Source organism: Oncorhynchus mykiss, chromosome 16, assembly GCF_057628025.1.
Source record: "Oncorhynchus mykiss isolate SJ-2025 chromosome 16, ASM5762802v1, whole genome shotgun sequence".
NCBI lineage: Eukaryota > Metazoa > Chordata > Actinopteri > Salmoniformes > Salmonidae > Oncorhynchus > Oncorhynchus mykiss.
In genome coordinates, this window is record NC_143037.1 from 15,270,766 (window position 1) to 15,292,277 (window position 21,512).

Sequence of the window (21,512 nt, forward strand, 5' to 3'; positions counted from 1 at the left end):
GACCTAGCTCATTCGTTGGAGTGAGTACTCTGGTGGGCCTTAAAATAAAAATGTCTGTCTCCCCTTACTCGCCCCCCTCTCTGTGCCATCCTGCGGTGGGGTGACCAGTCCAAGTCCCTCCAGGTATTCATTGACTCGGGGGCCGATGTGAGTCTCATGGACGTTAACCTGGATTCCGAGCTGGGCATCCCCACACAACCGCTCTCCATTCCCATGGGTGTTAGAGCGCTGTACAGGCACTCTATAGGCCGGGTCACCCACCAGACCCCCCACCCCCCCTCCCGTCAACCTACGAGTGTCGGAACCACAGCGAGACGATCAAATTCCTGCTGGTTGCCTGGGCTACTGGTGCCATCGTGGGCTGGAGACCGTCCTGCCACACTCATTGCCTGAAGTCAGCTCTGCCTGCTCCGGACCACTCCGCCAGCTCCACAGAGTACCAGGACCTCTGGGAGGGGTTCAGTAAGGGGCCACTTCGCTTCTGCTGCACCGACCGGTATCCAAGAAGGTCAAGCCTGAGGCGCTGGCACGCCACTGTAGTGCCGCGGCTACATCCCCGTAAGCTGAGACTTCCCCCCCCCCGCTCCAAGATCATTAGCCCCTCTGCTGTTTGTCCTCTGTTGCCCCGTACCCTCCGTATTTTTCTTAACTTGGCTCTGCCTAGAGTCAAAACCTTGTCTTCTGTTTCTAGGCCCATCCCTCCCCCTGTGTCATCGGTAGCCAGCCAGCATACACTGTGAGACGCATCCTGAAGGTTCGTCCACGGAGCAGTACCTGGTTGACTGGGATAGTTATGGCCCAGGGGAGATGAGCTGGGTTCCCGCTAAAGACATCTTGGACCCGGCACTCATCGCCGACTTTCCCCCCCGCCACCCCAGTCTACCAAGTATCCTCCTGCCGTCCTGTACCTTTGCCGCTACTCTGGATTATCGATCCCTGCCTGCCTTGACCTGTCGTTTGACTGCCCTTGTTGTTGCAAGAAACATTGTTACTTCAACACAGTCTGCACTTGGGTCTTACCTGAAACTTGGTAGGGTCACTAGGTACAGAGTTTTCATTATGTGTTAAATATTTAAGGCCCCAAGTGACTAATTGTCTGATGATACTCACAGAGGATTTCTGTACAATTCTCATTTCTTTTCTTGGCATGTCTTTGACTGCGGCGCTGTTTTATTTTGGTATTGTAATTCCTTTCAAAGATAGCAAAATTAGCCATGTAGCCTATTCAAGGGATGCGTTTGTTGGACATCATGTTTAGGAAAACTGTCAAGAATGGGCAGAAACATGTCGTTCTGTTTATTCAAGTCCTGAATCGATGTGGTTTTGTTCTCCTCGGACTCAATACAACCCTGTCATACAGTCTAAAGATTACATTTAAAGAGCCCTTCCTTGTATACATGTTTCTGGAGCTACTTCAAAGGTACTTGACTGAGTATCAATAATAATTATACTTGGAAAAGTTGTATAATGTGTCTAATGGTGCTATGATGTACAGGAAAATGGAAGGGCTTGGTGGTGAGAGAAGTTGGATACTGTGTCATTGCTTACAGATGTGATTGTGGAAAAAGAAACAACTCTGTCGATACAGAAGAACATCTTCAATGAAAATAGTACTCTTCTGTATTCTGTAAAAATGTAATGGTTCGTTCATAGTGTGTCACTAAGGACTGATGTCATCAGCATGGGACCAGAGAGGGATCAGTTACCAAACTGTTTTCATTAGTTACGGCCCAACACTTTTAGTGTAAGCCAATGACCTAAACACTCTTTGAACACAATGAGTGTTTAACAGAGCCAGTGGGTAATTTTCAGTGAGACATGACATGGTTAAATAGCCTAAACCATGTATTTCCTATAGCTTATTGAGTCTGAGTCAGAGATGTCAGACTGGTACTTTGACAGTCACGATACCTATTTCTCTTACCACACAGGATATACGTAGGCAATAGCTACACTATGTTTACTGTACACTGCAATTCAGAAACGTTGTGATGTCTGGAGACTTGAGATCTGACCCCCTACGTGACACACAGAAAAATATGCTTTGATTTTTCATGTATTATTCACTGGCCTCTGTAGTTTAATCTGTGTGCAGGGCGGGGAGGCAGACTGTTTGTGTCTATTTAAAGTCACTCTGTTTGCTCCCTCTGTCAACCTGTCTGGGCCTGTCACACTTTACTCTCTTTCTCTCTCTCTCTCTCTCTCTCTCTCTCTCTCTCTCTCTCTCTCTCTCTCTCTCTGTCTCTGTCTCTGTCTGTCTCTCTCTCTCTCTCTGTCTCTCTGTCTCTCTCTGTCTGTCTCTCTCTCTGTCTGTCTCTCTCTCTGTCCCTCTCTCTCTCTCTCTCTCTCTCTCTCTCTCTCTCTCTCTCTCTCATTACAGTTCCTCCTTCACAAGAGGAGACACTCCTTACCCCACCCTCCATTTCCCTCAATTAAGCACACATGGAGGTATGATCAAACCACAACATCTCTTTTACCTGCTACTTGTTCAATTTCTCGTTTCCTTATAACATGTCATGAATAATCATTGACTTTTCACTGAAGTGATATCCTGAGGTTTGAAAGAAAGCACAAGGAAACATGCCATTAACCACTGACCATATACATCCACTTTATGTTTATACAGCACATATGATACATTATACACACACACATATATCGTCGCTGTCTGATGAACCCTCATCTCCAAAACAGAAACTTTTCAGTAAATGAAAAAATGACCATATTTTCCCATTAATGAACATACAATTACGAAACTTCAGAAGCTATTTTGAATACATTTTCTTGGTCCTATAGTCATTAAATGTTGAGAGTACATTGAGGGGACATATTGCTTTCAATAAATGAAAAAAACATTTAAATTGGCAAAAATGTAGTTATGAGGTTTTCATCAGACAGCGACGACGTCATTTTCAAATGACAAAAACAAATAACAGAGGTGCTCCAACTGGAATGGAGAGTAATGTTGATGAGTGCGGGCGACGGCACTCTCCGGGTGAAACGAATGGCAAAGGAAAAGTGCAGAGGAAAGTGCAGAGTTCAGCGTTCACACATGGTTCTAGTTAGAGGTCCACGCAGTGGCCTCCCATTAAGTCAAACGTGGTTTGGAGGAGACTTCAATTTTCACAGTTTAAAAAGGTTTTAAGACGTTTTTCTCACCCCAGGAAGGTTACTTTGAACCATTGTGTAGATAGATGTGTGTAGATAGATATAGATAGATTTCGTTGTTGTCAATGTATGTGGGAAGGATTTGTTTTTCCTACATGGAATCGTTTCAATGCACTCTGGTGATTATTAGTCTATGTATAGATCTTCATATATGAGAGAGAGAACTGGTGGATGGGGAATGGTTATGGTGCCTGGATGTCTGGCATTTCAAGTTCACTGGGGGAAAAAAAAATACTGTTGTTTTGCTCGGTTTTCCATGGTTAAATCCAAGGGGTCATTAAACATACTAAGCATTTTTACACACACTTACATTCACGGAAAAGTAAAAAAAACAGAAGACAAAATCTCCGCTGTTGTGCAGATCTTGAGAGATAAAGAAACGGCATTTGGTCATTGGTGTTGTTCTTACCAGGAGTAAAAAATAAAATAAAAAACTTAAGTAATCATGTGCTTTGTAATCATAAGGTGAGAGGAAAACCCTGGTGATACAAGTCAAGCCAAACAAGGCCTTTCGTTTGTAGCCAGTTAAACTGCTCTGTCACAGCTGATCACAGCTCTGGGTACAAGTGTGTCGCCAAGAGCCCGTTGACTTTGGCACCAGTTGAAAGAGCTGCGTGATAACACAAATAACACAAATGGGCGGGCGTCTAATTGTTGCCTTAATGTCAACCTTTGCAGCTGCAGTATTGCTATAATAACATAGCAGAAGATGACAGACATCATGCAGATGTTTTGGGAGGTAAACAAAAAAAGAAGTCAATTGTAAAATAAAATTTCAACACAGTATAGAAAACCTGTTTGTATCTCATCTCATTTTGGCTTTGTAAGAAAAATAAAACTCAATATAATATAAAACAATAATGCTGATCATAAATATAACATTTTGTACATGAGCTTCGGCTAAAAGTGGTGTGTTTCTCATACTTGCCTCTCCTCAAAGAGGATTTGGGCGTACACAGTGCTTGTGCACGAGGCTTTGTTGTCTGGCAGAGGCTTGACCAGCTCCAACTCTGCATATGTCAGGCTCTCTTCTGCAATCTTTGGCTGCAGGGGACAAGGAGAAAGATTAAATGTGTGAAGAAGCATACTCGTTATTCACGTTGTGTCTTTTATAATTTGATACTGAACAAAATTACCTCGGGTTAACAGTCACATATACACAAAAATCAAATGAAGTAAAACTTAGATTAGATTTTAGATTTCTGGACAGCCCTCTACTGAAATACCTTGTTGCCTTTTAAATTGTATGTATGAACCAGGAGTTACCCCAGAGCACTTACCAAGACCACTTTCATCGGCTGTACCTTTAAAAGTTTGGGTTTGGGGATTTTGTTTGCTATGGGTGCTGTGGAAGAATACAGTGTTTACATACTTTATGCAGATAGCGAACACATTGTCTGTGTCACAAGAAACATTTCCCCCCTAAAACCCAAACCCAGAACCAAAATGTTCCCCGTCTGCAATGTTTACGTGCCCATCCTGTCATTTATTAGTGATGATTTGGACGCAGGCGTCAAAGCAGAGTTGAACAGACATACAACGTTTGACGTGTGTTGGCATTCAGACTACTACGACATGACATGAACTCCTTGTGAGACAGATGCAACACTTTAAAACTGCCCAACATCAGCCTATTCATCTCCAGGGGAAACAAAAATATGATCATCAAGAACAGACGTTACTTTCTTCAAATCCGCTTTCTTACTTGATTAGTTGACCATAAACTTTGCACTATTTCTGGTAGCACCCTGATATCACAAAGACTGATATAGAAGTTGCTTTGCTCTATTTCCAGTTTATCTATGCCCACATGTACGGTACAGTTGATCCATATATGGGCTCAAAAGGTAGTGGCAAGTAAAGCAATGTTTCATAGATAATTCACAACATCTCTAGCATCAGGAAACAGAATGTTCAGAACTCCTTTATGCTCTGATGCCCCAGACCACATACCCAACTGTGCTTATGAAGATAGGCTTCTAAGTAAACATACATGCTTGGGTAAGGGAAAATGTGATACAGATGTATGATGTTGTTGAGAGACTGTCTGTTTACCTTTAACTGGTATCTCTGGTGGTATCTCTGACTGGGCTTTGCTTCGTTTCCTCCTGTACCTCCTCTGCTTTTTGGGCAGAGCAGGAGACACACTGACTAGACTGGTCACCGTCTCCCCTGAACTGCAGACAGCAGACAGGCATGTTTACAGCAGAATTAGAGCAGGGAAATGTAGTAGCCATCGCGGTCATGCATGAAAAGAGTCTGTGTGTACCATAGTGGCTAAAAAGTACAGTATAAGTCATAGTTACTTGAGTTTGAATGATGAAACTTACCTGTTCTGTAGGCTCTTGACCAAATGGTAGTTGTCTATGAGGCAATGAGACAAACATAAGCGCATTAGGGGCAAAAAAACATTCTGCCGTGTCATCAAAATCATGCCTTGGCTTTACATATCAGAGTCCATTATCTTTAAATGATCTGGTAATATGGCCCAGATGAGGGCTTTCAGTGTTGGATGGGAAGGAGCAGGGATAGAGTGTTTACTCACCTTTTAACTTCTTCTTCCTCTGAACATATTGGCAGGTCACCGCCACGGTGAACATGCACATGCACACCAGTCCCACAGAGCAGATCAGCACAGCGCACAGGTACACGTCTGAAACACACAAAACCGACCAGATTAGTCACAGTCATAATATCCTACAACCCTGAAGACTCATGTCTCAGTTGTTTGTCACTTATGCAGAAATATCTTTGCCATTTATGACCTATTTCTTGTTGTTGCGCTATTTTAGTCAAGTACAATGCAGAGAACCAGAGAGTCACGTTCTTACCTTCAAACAGGCTCCACAGACTCTCCTTGGCCGTGGTCGCTGGTAGGACATGCACTGAAAGGAAACCAGGGAAAGTCCACGATCATCAGTGTGTCAACCGTCCTGCCTGATTATACATTTGCAATACATCTAATTGTACGTGGCTCGGCGTAGGACGACAGCATTGAGGTTATCCTCTCCTCTGGATCCTCTTCCTGAATCACTGGCTAGTGGTAGCTAACACCCACCGAGTCGTCCTGAAATACCCTAAACCGCGAGCAGCTGACAACAGCCTCTGTCACACATAGCAGCCATCCTTAGCTTAGCTAGCCACCAGATCTCCAGGGTTACTGGGCTGAAGCCTGGCTGGGTGTCTGGGTGTGCTGCACATTTAGGGTTTAAACTGGGTCTGTGCCATCCAAGATCATTGGGAACCCACATTGAAGTTGAAATGCAAAATGGTCAAGGTAAGGGTTAAGGTTAGGTTTAGGTAAGGGTTATGGTTAAGGTTATGGTTAAGGTTAGCGTCAGGTTTGGAGTAGGGATGTTCCAAGGAACCCGGATAGCACTGACCCTTACGCTGGGGTTACCTCTAGAGTATTTCCCTTGATGCTAAACCAGCAGCACTTGCTTTGTCTGTGCCGACCATAATTATGGCCTACATTCAACTATTTTGAAACATTAGTCTGAGGTAGATGACAGCGAGCTATGAGTCTTGGCTCAGTATTTGCTGTAGTTGTGTTTGCCATGTACTTTTTTAGCCACACATATTTTTTTTACTGTAAATTCTATAGCTTGTTCCCATCTAGGTGAAGTTACACTCAATCATGTGTTCTTGGTTCCCAAGTCTGATTGATGAGTACCGGATATACTTGATAGTGGCCATCAGAAATCAGTATTGTGGTGCAGAAGACTCTTCTTTGCCATGAATCATATAGTATGACTTCAATAGGACATTATGAATATGCACTGAGCCAAAAGGCCAGCTGCACATTCTGGAATACTATGAATCATCTGAATCTGCAGCACTGCTTGGAGCCAAAGAAATGTCTCTCACTGTTCAATTGATTCCATTCATATGTGCTCCCCCTTTATTTTTGATAGGAAGTCTCTCATTATATCCTCACACAGTGACGGTACACAGATCGAATGAATAGCATCCCTAAGACAGATTTGCATTCTGGGATAAATACTGTCTTCAGCAATCAATAGACCAATTCAATGGGTCACTTTGGGCTACGTCAGAGTATTCATCCAATGTAAAGAAAAAAAGAAAATAAATGAATACCAGTATACAGTGATGATCCACACAAAGGTCCTCATCACAAAAACCTTCAAAACATCCTTCCCTTTAACATCCTCTTTCTTCACTTTTCTCCATCTTCTTTGCATCATCCTCTTTCACCGTGTGAGGCCCCGAGCGTGCGCTGACCAACTGGTAAGTGTCGTCACCGACATTTTCAAACTCTCCCTGTCTGAGTCTGTAATACCAACATGTTTCAAGCAGACCACCATGGTGCCTGTCCCCAAGAACATTAAGGTAACCTGCCAAAATGACTATCGACCCGTAGCACTCACTTCTGTAGTCATGAAATGCTTTGAAACCCTGGTCATGGCTCACATCAACACCATTATCCCAGACACCCTAGACCCACTCCAATTTGCATACCGCACCAACAGATAGACAGATGATGCAATCTCTATTGCACTCCACACTGCCCTTTCACACCTGCACAAAAGGAACACCTGTGTGAGAATGCGATTCATTGACTACAACTCAGCGTTCAGCATAATAGTGCCCTCAAAGCTCATCAGTAAGCTAAGGACCCTGGGCTAAACACCTCCCTCTGCAACTTGATCCTGGACATCCTGACGGGCCGCCCCGAGGTGGTAAGGGTAGGTAACAACACATCCACCACGCTGATCCTCAACACGGGGGCCCCTCAAGGGTGCGTGCTCAGTCCCCTCCTGTACTCCCTGTTCACTCATGACTGCACGGCCAGGCACGACTCCAACACCTTCATTAAGTATAGCTGATGACACAACAGTGGTAGGCCTGATCACGACAACAACGAGACAGCCTAAAGGGAGGAGGTCAGAGACCTGACTGTGTGGTGCAAGGACAACAACCTCTCCCTCAAAGTGATCAAGACAAAGGAGATGATCGCGGACTACAGGAAAAGGAGGACAGAGCTCACCCCCATTTTCATCAACGGGGCTGTATTGGAGCAGGTTGAGAGCTTCAAGTTCCTTGGTGTCCACATCACCAACAAACTATTATGGTCCAAGCACACCAAGATTTTGTCGTGAAGAGGGCATGACAAAAGCTATTCCCCCTCTCGAGACTGAAAATATTTGGCATCCTCAAAACGTTTTACAGCTGCACCATCGAGAGCATCCTGACGGGTTGCATCACTGCCTGGTATGGTAACTGCTCTGCCTCCGACCTCTGACATGAAATCGCAATAAAATCACATTATCAAATTGCAACACATGTAGAATAGGGAGAATCGGGAGAATCACAATACATATTGTATCGGCACCTACGTTTTGTGGTCCCTGGAAATTCCCAGCTCTAACATGAGCCAAATGAGCTATAGGAAAGGATCTAATTCGATAGCACCGTTGGCGACATTTCAAACTAGCTGTGGAGTGAAACAATCTATTGACGTGCCCTTGAGCAAGGCACATAACCCCAATTGCTCCTGTAAGTCTCTCTCAATAAGAGCGTCTGTAAATGCAAAATGAGTGTGTTTACACATTACTATGCAGTTGTCTAGGCAACCAACGTTGGGCAGTCTCATACTACAACTATCTCTTGTTCTCTCACTGTTGAGTTCACTAACTTCTAGCCACAATTGTATGTGTGTATAATACGCAGGGAAAATCCTGGCTATAGCCAAAGTCAAAATGTGTTTGGTGGTGATGGTGCCAGTGTTCCCTTACCTCGGCTGTTCCGCCAGTCTGTCTGCCTGGGCTCAGACAGGACAGTCAAATGCCACAGCCGGCACAAATGATTTCATGGAAAAAACGGGTTAAGTTTCAATTTACTCAAAACAATAGCTTAGGAAGAAAGGATGCATCTGCTTAGCTGCATCTGCTTTGCTACATCTACTTTCATCTACTACATCTACTTTGCTACATCTGCTTTGTTATATCTACTTTACTATATCTGCTGTGCTACATCTGCTTTGTTATATCTACTTTACTATATCTGCTGTGCTACATCTGCTTTGCTACATCTGCTTTGTTATATCTACTTTACTGCATCTGCTTTGTTATATCTACTTTACTACATCTGCTTTGCTACATCTGCTTCTGTTTCAATTTACTCAAAACAATAGCTTAGGAAGAAAGGATGCATCTGCTTAGCTGCATCTGCTTTGCTACATCTACTACATCTGATTTGCTACATCTACTTTGCTACATCTGCTTTGTTATATCTACTTTACTATATCTGCTGTGCTACATCTGCTTTGCTACATCTGCTTTGTTATATCTACTTTACTGCATCTGCTTTGTTATATCTACTTTACTACATCTGCTTTGCTACATCTGCTTTGCTACATCTGCTTTGTTATATCTACTTTACTACATCTGCTTTGTTATATCTACTTTACTACATCTGCTGTGCTACATATGCTTTGCTACATCTGCTTTGTTATATCTACTTTACTACATCTGCTTTGTTATATCTACTTTACTACATCTGCTTTGTTATATCTACTTTACTACATCTACTTTACTACATCTGCTTTGTTATATCTACTTTACTACATCTGCTGTGCTACATATGCTTTGCTACATCTGCTTTGTTATATCTACTTTACTACATCTGCTTTGTTATATCTACTTTTCTGCATCTGCTGTGCTACATCTGCTGTAATACATCTGCTTTCCTACATCTGCTGTAATACATCTGCTTTCCTACATCTGCTGTGCTACATCTGCTTTGTTATATCTACTTTACTACATCTGCTGTGCTACATATGCTTTGCTACATCTGCTTTGTTATATCTACTTTACTACATCTGCTTTGTTATATCTACTTTTCTGCATCTGCTGTGCTACATCTGCTGTAATACATCTGCTTTCCTACATCTGCTGTAATACATCTGCTGTGCTACATCTGCTGTAATACATCTGCTTTCCTACATCTGCTGTGCTACATCTGCTGTGCTATATCTGCTGTAATACATCTGCTTTCCTATATCTGCTGTGCTACATCTGCTGTAATACATCTGCTTTCCTACATCTGCTGTGCTACATCTGCTGTGCTATATCTGCTGTAATACATCTGCTTTCCTATATCTGCTGTGCTACATCTGCTGTGCTATATCTGCTGTAATACATCTGCTTTCCTATATCTGCTGTGCTACATCTGCTGTGCTATATCTGCTGTAATACATCTGCTTTCCTATATCTGCTGTGCTACATCTGCTGTAATACATCTGCTTTCCTATATCTGCTTTGCTACATCTGCTGTGCTACATCTGCTGTGCTACATATGCTGTGCTACATCTGCTGTGCTACATCTGCTGTGCTACATCTGCTGTGCTACATCTGCTGTGCTACATATGCTGTGCTACATCTGCTGTGCTACATCTGCTTTGCTACATCTGCTGTGCTACATCTGCTGTGCTACATATGCTGTGCTACATCTGCTTTGCTACATCTGCTGTGCTACATCTGCTGTGCTACATCTGCTGTGCTACATCTGCTTTGCTACATCTGCTGTGCTACATCTGCTGTGCTACATCTGCTGTGCTACATCTGCTGTGCTACATCTGCTTTGCTACATCTGCTGTGCTACATCTGCTGTGCTACATCTGCTGTGCTACATCTGCTTTGCTACATCTGCTGTGCTACATCTGCTGTGCTATATCTGCTGTAATACATCTGCTTTCCTATATCTGCTGTGCTACATCTGCTGTAATACATCTGCTTTCCTATATCTGCTTTGCTACATCTGCTGTGCTACATATGCTGTGCTACATCTGCTTTGCTACATCTGCTGTGCTACATCTGCTGTGCTACATCTGCTGTGCTACATCTGCTTTGCTACATCTGCTGTGCTACATCTGCTGTGCTACATCTGCTGTGCTACATCTGCTGTGCTACATCTGCTGTGCTACATCTGCTGTGCTACATCTGCTGTGCTACATCTGCTGTGCTACATCTGCTTTGCTACATCTGCTGTGCTACATATGCTGTGCTACATCTGCTGTGCTACAGTGTATATTGCATAGATTCTTTCACAGAATGTTGTGCATCGAACTGGCAGATCAGAAGGGCTGACATCAGCTTTAGAGAAGACAAGATACTCTCTCATGAAGCATCGCTATGAAGTATCACTTCTTTTCAAGCTTGTTCAAAACCATGGAACTCCTTACCACAATGAAAACATGACCTTTACACATGACACAATCTCTTCCTTCTCATGATCAATGAAACACGAAACTAGGTCAGCCAGTTCTGGTTCCAGCTATCATTAGCACTGTACTAATGTTTCCACTGTACTACACTACTACTGCTACTGCTGCTCCTACTACCAATACTACTACTCCTGCTACTATTACTACTACTACTACACTACTACTGCTACTGCTACTGCTACTACTACCCCACTACTGCTGCTACTACCAATACTACTACCACTACCACTACTGCTACTATTACTACCTATACTACTATTACTACACTACTACTGCTACTGCTACTACTACTACTACTACTACTACACTACTACTGCTGCTACAACTAATACTACTACTCCTGCTACTGCTGCTACTACTACTACTACTATTATTACCAATACTACTAATACTACAACAACAACTACTACACTACTACTGCTACTGCTACTACTACTGCTACACTCCTACTGATACTGCTACTACTACTACTACTACTAGCACTCATACTAACACTACTGCTGCTGCTACTGCTACTACTACTATTACTACTACTACTGATACTACTGCTACTACTAATACTGCTACTACTACTACTGCTGCTGCTACTGCTACTACTACTTCTGCTGCTACTGCTACTACTACCTCTGCTACTGATACTGCTACTACATTACTACTGCTGCTACTGATATTACTGCTACTACTACACTACTACTGCTACTGATACTGATACTACTACTACACTTCTACTGCTGCTACTACTACTACTACTACTACTACACTACTACTGCTACTACTACTACAGTACTACTGCTATTGCTACTACTGCAACTACTACTTCTGCTACTGCTACTACTACTACTACTGCTACTGATACTGCTACTGCTATTGCTACTACTGATACTACTACTACTGCTACTACTACTACTGCTACTGCTACTGCTACTGCTATTGCTACTACTGATACTACTACTACTGCTACTACTGCTACTGCTATTGCTACTACTGATGCTACTACTACTACTACTTCTAATAACAACACTGTACTACTATTACTAATACTACTACTACTTGTACTGTTGCTACTACTAATAATAATAATACCACTGTACTACTACTACTACTACTACTACTTCTAATAACAACACTGTACTACTGTTACTAATACTACTACTACTTGTACTGTTGCTACTACTACTACTAATAATACCACTGTACTACTACTACTACTACTAATCAAATCAAGTCAAATTGTATTAGTCACATGTGCCGAATACAACCTTACAGTGAAATTCTTACTTACGAGCCCTAAGCAACAATGCAGTTAAAAAAATACAAAAATCAACACGAATAAGAATAAGAAATAAAAGTAACAAGTAATTAAAGAGCAGCAGTAAAATAACAATAGAAAGACTATATACAGAGGGGTACCGGTACAGAGTCAATATGTGGGGGTACCGGTTAGTTGAGGTAATATGTACATGTAGAAAGAGTTATTAAAGTGACTATGCATAGATAATAACAACAGAGAGTAGCAGCGGTGTAAAATATGGGTGGGGGGGAGGGGGCAATGCAAATAGTCTGGGTAGCCATTTGATTAATTGTTCAGGAGTCTTATGGCTTGGGGGTAGAAGCTGTTTAGAAGCCTCTTGGACCTAGACGTGGCACTCCGGTACCGCTTGCCGTGTGGTAGCAGAGAGAGCAGTCTCTGACTAGGGTGGCTGGAGTCTTTGGCAATTTTTAGGGCCTTCCTCTGACACTGCCTGGTATAGAGGTCCTGGATGGCAGGAAGCTTGGCCCCAGTGATGCACTGGGCTGTACGCACTACCCTCTGTAGTGCCTTGCAGTCAAACTGCTCTCAACCTGCTCCACTACAGCCCTGTCCATGAGAATGGGGGCATGCTCGGTCCTCTTTTTCCTGTAGTCCATCACGTTGAGGGAGAGGTTGTTGTCCTGGCACCACATGGCCAGGTCTCTGACATCCTCCCTATAGGCTGTCTCGTCATTGTCGGTGATCAGGCCTATCACTGATCCAGCTGCAGAGGGAGGTGTTTAGTCCCAGGGTCCTTAGCTTAATGATGAGCTTTGAGGGCATTATGGTGTTGAACGCTGAGCTGTAGTCAATGAATAGCATTCTCACATAGGTGTTCCTTTTGTCCAGGTGAGAAAGGGCAGTGTGGAGTGCAATAGAGATTACATCAGATGTGGACATGTTAGGGTGGTATGCAAATTGGAGTGGGTCTAGGGTTTCTGGGATAATGATGTTGATGTGAGCCATGACCAGCCTTTCAAAGCATTTCATGGCTACAGATGTGAGTGCTACAGGTGGGTATGGTGGTCTGCTTGAAACATGTTGGTATTACAGACTCGGACAAGGCGAGGTTGAAAATGTCAGTGAAACGCTCCTTGAAAGCGGAAGCTCTAGCCTTTAGCTCAGTGCGGATGTTGCCTGTAATCCATGGCTTCTGGTTGGAGTATGTACGTACAGTCACTGTGGGGATGATGTCATCGATGCACTTATTGATGAAGCCAATGACTGATGTGGTGTACTCCTGTGCTACCAAAACAGTCCTGTAGCTTAGCATCTGCTTCATCTGACCACTTTTTTTTATTGATCGAGTCACTGGTGCTTAATGCTTTAATTTTTGCTTGGTAGCAGGAATCAGGAGGATAGAATTATGGCCAGTTTTGCCAAATGGAGGGTGAGGGAGAGTTTTGTATGCGTCTCTGTGTGTGGAGTAAAGGTGGTCCAGAGTTTTTTCCCTCTGGTTGCACATTTAACATGCTGATAGAAATTTGGTAAGATGGATTTAAGTTTCCCTGCATTAAAGTCCCCGGCTACTAGGAGCATCGCCTCTGGGTGAGTGTTTTCCTGTTTGCTTATGAGTGCAGTCTTAGTGCCAGCATCAGTCTGTGCTGGTATGTAGACAGCTACGAAAAACACAGATGAAAATTATCTTGGTAGATATTGTGGTCTACAGCTTATCATGAGATACTCTCGAGCAAAACCTTGAGACTTCCTTAGATATCGTGCACTAGCTGTTATTTACAAAAATACATAGTCCGTTGCCCCTTGCCTTACCAAGGGGCAACGGCTGTTCTATCCTGCCGATAAAGCGTATAACCAGACAGCTGTATGTTGATAATGTCGTCGTTCAGCTTCGAGTCTGTGAAGCATAAGACATTGCAGTTTTGAATGTCCCGTTAGTAGTTTAATCTTCCGCGCAGGTCATCGATTTTATTTTCCAAAGATTGCACGTTTGCTAGCAGAATGGAAGGAAGTGGGGGTTTATTCGATCGCCTACAAATTCTCAGAAGGCAGCCCGCCCTCTGGCCCCTTTTTCTCCGACCTTCTCTTCACGCAAATGAAGGGGAAAAAAGGGATTCTGCCAGTCCATGGTGAGTAATCGCAGTTCTGATGTGCAGAAGTTATTTTCGGTCATAAGAGACTGTAGCAGCAACATTATGTGCAAAATAAGTTGAAAACTAAGTTACAAACATCGCAAAGAAACAAACAAAAAAAACAATCGGTTAGGAATACGTAAAACGTCACCCGTCTTAAAACTGCTACTACTGCTGCAACTACTACAACTGCTACTGCTATTGCTATTACTCCTGCTACTGCTACTACTGATAGTACTACTGCTACTACTACTACTACTACTACTACTACTACTACTGCTACTACTAATATTTCCACTGTACTACACTACTACTTCTACTACTACTAATACTACTGCTACTACTTGCACTGACTTTGCTGATAGCTACTTTATTGAGGAAAAATGTACTTACTATGCCTGAGATATGTGGTTGTCCCACCTAGCTATCTTAAGATGAATGCACTAACTGTAAGTCGCTCTGGATAAGAGCGTCTGCTAAATAATTAAATATCAATGTAAATGTACTTATACTACTGCTACCACCACTGCTACTACTGCTACTACTAATACCACTGTACTACTACTACTACTACTATTACTGCTACTATTACTACTTATACCACTGTACTACTACTACTACTACTATTACTGCTACTATTACTACTAATACCACTGTACTACTACTACTACTACTATTACTGCTACTATTACTACTCATACCACTGTACTACTACTACTACCACTGCTACTGCTACTGCTACTGCTACTGCTACTGCTGCTACTGCTACTACTACCACCAACTGCATAATTTCTATTCTACTGCACCACAGACAGTGCTACACCTAAAGCCATAGTTACCTCTAAGCTCGGTGGCGGCCGTACAGTTTGTTGATGCCTTCCATCGGTTCTGGTGCTTCTTGAACTCCTGCACCCGGCATATGTAGAGTCCGCGGTCCTCCACTGAGATGTTCATAATGAGCAGGTCGAAAATCTTCCCCTGCTTGACCACTGTCAGCTTCAACTTAGGCCAGGGGAAGCTCTTGGTATAGTCCCCATAGAACCTGGCCTTTCTCATGTTGACCCTGGCGATGAGGAACTCTTTGTCGCTTGAAGAACGTTCCGGCAGGAATGTCCATTTGACTACGGGCAGGCTGCTGGAGCGACGTCTCTGGGACACCTGGCAGGTCAGGGTGACGTTCTCGCCCTCCTGGGCCACCGTAAACGGGGAGGGGGTGACAGTGATGTTGATGGCCTGGCACACTTCTGAAATATATAGTACACAAAGGGTATGTACAGTAAATAAACACTGAGTAGACAAAAATTAAGGAACACTGGCTCTTTCCATGACATAGACTGACCAGGTGAATCCAAGTGAAAGCTATGATCCCTTATTGATGTCACCTTCAATTCCACTTCAATTAGTGTAGATCAAGGGGATGTGATAGGTTAAAGAAGGATGTTTAAGCCTTGAGACAACTGAGACATGGATTGCGTATGTGTGCCATTCAGAGCCTTTGAATGGGATATAGTAGTTGGATCCAGGCACACCAGTTTGAGCTCGGTTTGTCACACTCAACAGTTTCCCGTGTGTATCAAGAACGGTCCACCACCCAAGGGACATCCAGCCAACTTGACACAACTGTGGGAAGAATTGGAGTCAACATGGTCCAGCATCCCTGTGGAACGCTTTCGACACCTTGTAGAGTTCATGCCCCGACGAATTGAAGCTGTTCTGAAGGCAAAAGGTGGTGCAACTCAATATTAGGAAGGTGTTCCCAATTATCTCTTTCCTACTGTGTTAATGTTTGTGGATGAGACATCTGAAAGTGGTGTTTGGCTCAAGTGCCAGCATATGTCCATTTTAAGTGGAAGAAATATTAAGGACCAGACTTTATGGCCTGTTTCATGACAAAAGCAACATCTGGTTTTTCAAGTAATTTCATAACTTTCCATTTGCAGTAAGTATATTTCTATGACACACAAAGCCATCAAGCCACTAAGAAGGGAACTATTCATCTCTAGATAAAATCTATAATTTGCTAGATATATTTATTTAGCTAAAGTATTAAGCTGCATCTTATGAAAAAGTCACACAAACCAGAGTAAATTTTGTTTTTAACAAAGATGAGGGAAAACCCATTATTTACTGATTCAAATGCATGTCATGTGGAATGTGTTTTCTAACACTTACTCATTTCATAAAAGTTTTCCCAATCTTTTATTATGACATTCTCTCTCTCTCTCTCTCTCCATCAACACATAACTCTTCAAGGTATTGCCAAATTTCATAGCATGACCTAAAAACACTATTTTCCATTTTAACCAAGTTAACTAAATAGAAAAGTTGCTTACCTCCAATGAACGCTTTAGTCAGGAGAACTATGACCACAGAAGAGATCTTCATTTTCCAGACCAGCAGTCTCCATAAAAAACAGTTAAATGTCTCCCGAAGTAAAGAGCCTCAGCTCAGGATTCCCTTTTCTTTTTTCTGTATTCGTATGTAATACGAAATGGGTCTCGCTCTGTTTCTGCTTAGAACCACCCTCCTCCCCCCAGGCTCACAACCCCACCCACCTCACTCCTCTGCTTGGCAGAAAGTGGGAAATGCAATTTCCTGTGTAGGAGGAAGGAAGGTTGTGCTATAGCTTTGACGCAGACTCGATCAGACTTCCAGCTGTGGACTACAGCAGAGAAAACAGACACTTTTGGCTAGATTTTTATCACACACACACACACACACACACACACACACACACACACACACACACACACACACACACACACACACACACACACACACACACACACACACAATCACACACACACACACACACACACACACACACACACACACAGTCTCCGACTGTGTAACTGGAGCCCACAGACAATGTTTGTACAGGAGTTTGTGAGAGCAACTCGGTTTCCTCTCTTTATAGACACACTAGAGTTTAGAACAAACGTTGAGACATTCACTCTTCTTGAAATAAAACGTGACTGCATTCATGGATCCATTTGTCTTAGAGCTAGCGAGACTGACAGTTGAAGTCGAAAGTTTACATACACCTTTGCCAAATGCATTTAAAGTCAGTTTTTCACAATTCCTGACTTTTAATCATAGTAAATATTCCCTGTCTTAGGTCAGTTAGGAGCACCACTATATTTTAAGAATGTGAAATGTCAGAATAATAGTAGAGATAATTATTTCTTTCAGCTTTTATTTCTTTCATCACATTCTCAGTGGGACAGAAGTTTACATACACTCATAGTATTTGGTAGCATTGCCTTTAAATTGTTTAAGTTGGGTCAAATGTTCCTTCCACAAGCTTCCCACAATAAGTTGGGTGAATTTTGGCCCATTCCTCCTGACAGAGCTGGTGTAACTGAGTCAGGTTTGTAGGCCTCTTTGCTCGCACACGCTTTTCAGTTCTGCCCACACATTTTCTATAGGCTTGAGGTCAGGGCTTTGTGATGGCCACTCCAATACCTTGACTTTGTTGTCCTTAAGCCATTTTGCCACAACTTTGGAAGTATGCTTGGGGCCATTGTCCAGTTGGAAGACCCATTTGCGACCAAGCTGTAAATTCCTGACTGATGTCTTGAGATGTTGCTTCAATATATCCACATAATTGTCCTTCCTCATGAAGCCATCTATTTTGTGAAGTGCACCAGTCCCTCCTGAAGCAAAGCACCCCCACAACATGATGCTGCCACCCCTGTGCTTCACGGTTGGGATGGTGTTCTTCGGCTTACAAGCCTCCCCCTTTTTCCTCCAAACGTAACAATGGTCATTATGGCCAAACAGTTCTATTTTTGTTTCATCAGACCAAGAGGACATTTCTCCAAAAAGTATGATCTTTGTCCCCATGTGCAGTTGCAAACCGTAGTCTGGCTTTTTTATGGCAGTTTTGGAGCAGTGGCTTCTTCCTTGCTGAGCGGACTCTCAGTTTATGTCAATATAGGACTCGTTTTTACTGTGGATATAGATATTTTTGTACCTGTTTCCTCCAGCATCTTCACAAGGTCCTTTGCTGTTGTTCTGGGATTGATTTGCACTTTTCGAAATAAAGTACGTTTATCTGTAGGAGACAGAACGTGTCTCCTTCCTGAGCGGTATGACTGCTGCGTGGTCCCATGGTGTTTATACTTGGGTACTATTGTTTGTACAGATGAACGTGGTACCTTTGGAAATTGCTCTCAAGGATGACCCAGACTTGTGTAGATCTACAAATTATTTTCTGAGGATATGGCTGATTTATTTTGATTTTCCCATGATGTCAAGCAAAGAGGCACTGAGTTTGTACGTAGGCCTTGAAATACATCCACAGGTACACCTCCAATTGACTCAAATGATGTCAATTAGCCTATCAGAAGCTTCTACAGCCATGACATCATTTTCTGGATTTGTCCAAGCTGTTTAAAGGCACAGTCAATTTAGTGTATGTCAACTTCTGACCCACTGGAATTGTGATACAGTGAATTATGAGTGAAATAATCTGTCTGTAAACAATTGTTGGAAAAATGACTTGTGTCAGGCACAAAGTAGATGTCCTAACTGACTTGCCAAAACTATAGTTTGTTAACAAGAAATTTGTGGAGTGGTTGATTTTTTTTAATGACTCCAACCTAAGTGTATGTAAACTTCCGACTTCAACTGTAGATGGATGTCCGGTAACTTTCTCAAAAGTCTTTAAATTAAAATATGTATATTCTATCCATGCTCAAGGCTGGAGATGAAATCATCTCAATTGTGAGTTGTATAGAAAATCCTGAGCTATTCCGCATCCCCAGAATGACTTGACAAGCGTCCAAGAAGACACTTATATAGAGCAATTTTTAATTTAATTTTTCTAGGTAAGTCAATGACGGCCTAGGAACAGTGGGTTAACTGCCTTGTTCAGGGGCAGAATGACAGATTTTTTACCTTGTCAGCTCGGGGATTTGATCTGGCAACCTTTCGATTACTAGTCCAACGCTCTAACCACTAGGCTACTAGGGGGGCGTGGCATGGGGGAGTTACTGTATTTTCACTGCTCAAGAACGTCTGTTGAGGATAATCCTAAGTGCATCTGACGTTTGCGTAGAATTACACTCTCTCTCTCTCTCTCTCTCTCTCTCTCTCTCTTCACTGAGAGACTGAAACCATTGCGGGGAGGGGGGGGGGGGGTATAAATCCTACAGTGACTTCAGACTCTCATCAGTCAAGAGTTCCTTTCAGTCAAAGTCTATGTCTTTTCAACAGAAGGCAGTTAAGACTGACGTGGTTGCAAGGAAAGTAAAGTAAACAGGCATGTTAACAAGATCCTTCTTGCACTCAGATGTGAGATATGTGTGGGAGGAATTGGAGCTCAGGGAAGTGAGTTGTGGAGTTGCAGTTTAGGCAAGCTGCCTTGTTATGGTGCTATTAATGGTAAGAAATACTGCCACCTTGTGGGATGTATATTGATAGTGTTTCCCAATAAGAACATTTGTCTCTATTTGTGTCATCAGAACAGAAGTAGGTTTAGCTGAAATAGCAAGCATTTTTGGAGTTTGTATGATTTAATGAAGTCAGGATATTTCTGAAATAATGTTTGATGTATTCTTCCATCAATCTTACAGATAGATAAAGTACATTTAAACTGCCTGCAGCTGAAAACATGTTTAATGTGCATAGAGGGACATTAAGTGCTTCCACCAATATATTTCCAAACATGGCAAATATTGAATTACAAGGTGGATGGAGACAGTGCGACAACATGACGATTCAGAAGTCGCGTGCAGCAAAACGTGAAGACAACCCCATTGACCCTTCACCCTGAGCTGCTTCTGGGTCATCCCTAGCTTCTATAGACACAAAGTCATAAACCTCACCCAGTTCTACAATTTCTCCTCTTACATTTGTATTTGAAGCCTAACCCTAACCTAAACTCTAAAATGAACCACACTGCTAACCTTATGCCTAACCCTAACCTTAAATTAAGACCAAAAAGCGAATTTTTGTACAGAACAGCTTCAATTCGTCGGGGCATGGACTCTGCAAGGTGTCGAAAGCGTTCCACAGGGATGCTGGCCCATGTTGACTCCAATGCTTCCCAAAGTTGTGTTAAGTTGGTTGTATGTCCTTTGGGTGGTGGACCATTCTTGATACACACAGGAAACTGTTGAGCTTGAAAATCCGAGCAGGGTTGCATTCTTGACACAAACTGGTGCACCTGGCACCTACTACCATACCCCGTTCTACAGCACTTAAATATTTTGTCTTACCCGTTCACCCTCTGAATGACACACCTGCACAATATATGTCCCCATCTCCTCAATGCTTAAAAATCCTTCTTCAACATGTCTCCTCCCCTTCATTGACACTGATTAAAGTTGATTTAACAGGTGATATCAATAAGGGATCATAGCTTTCACCTGGATTCACCTGGTCAGTCTATGTCATTGAAAGAGCAGGTGTTCTTAATATTTTGTATGCTCAACCTTTAAAAATGTTTTATTCATACATCTCTACACGCACAGTTATAATTTAGCTTACAGTGTTCATAGTGTAGCCTGTAGTCTTTAGCTTCAGTTTTCATATTGTAGTCTGTAGTCTTTAGCTTCAGTGTTTTTAGTGTAGCCTGTTTATAGTGTAGCCTGTAGTATTTAGCTTCAGTGCTCATAGTGTAGCCTGTAGTCTTTAGCTTCAGTGTTCATAGTGTAGCCTGTAGTCTTTAGCATCAGTGTTTATAGTGTAGCCTGTAGTCTTTAGCTTCAAT

The 21,512-nt window shown here is 42.6% G+C and overlaps 1 protein-coding gene across 2 annotated transcripts; it reads right to left on the reverse strand.

Moving 5' to 3' along the window:
* Positions 1–2,586: 2,586 nt before the first annotated feature.
* On the reverse strand, positions 2,587–17,505 carry LOC110491442 (V-set and transmembrane domain-containing protein 4). Of its 2 annotated transcripts, none has more exons than XM_021564903.3 (9): positions 17,128–17,505; positions 15,634–16,038; positions 6,000–6,053; positions 5,714–5,821; positions 5,499–5,532; positions 5,224–5,345; positions 4,449–4,513; positions 4,097–4,212; positions 2,587–3,778 (listed from the first exon to the last, which is right to left on the reverse strand). In XM_021564903.3, the coding sequence occupies exons 1-9, from the start codon at positions 17,177–17,179 to the stop codon at positions 3,694–3,696; spliced, it is 1,041 nt and encodes a 346-aa protein (XP_021420578.1). In that variant the 5' UTR covers positions 17,180–17,505; the 3' UTR covers positions 2,587–3,693. The 2 variants fall into 2 exon arrangements, with proteins under 2 accessions (XP_021420578.1, XP_090058158.1); XM_090202032.1 differs by having other exon boundaries at positions 2,587–3,857; positions 17,128–17,397.
* Between the last annotated feature and the right edge of the window lie 4,007 nt (positions 17,506–21,512).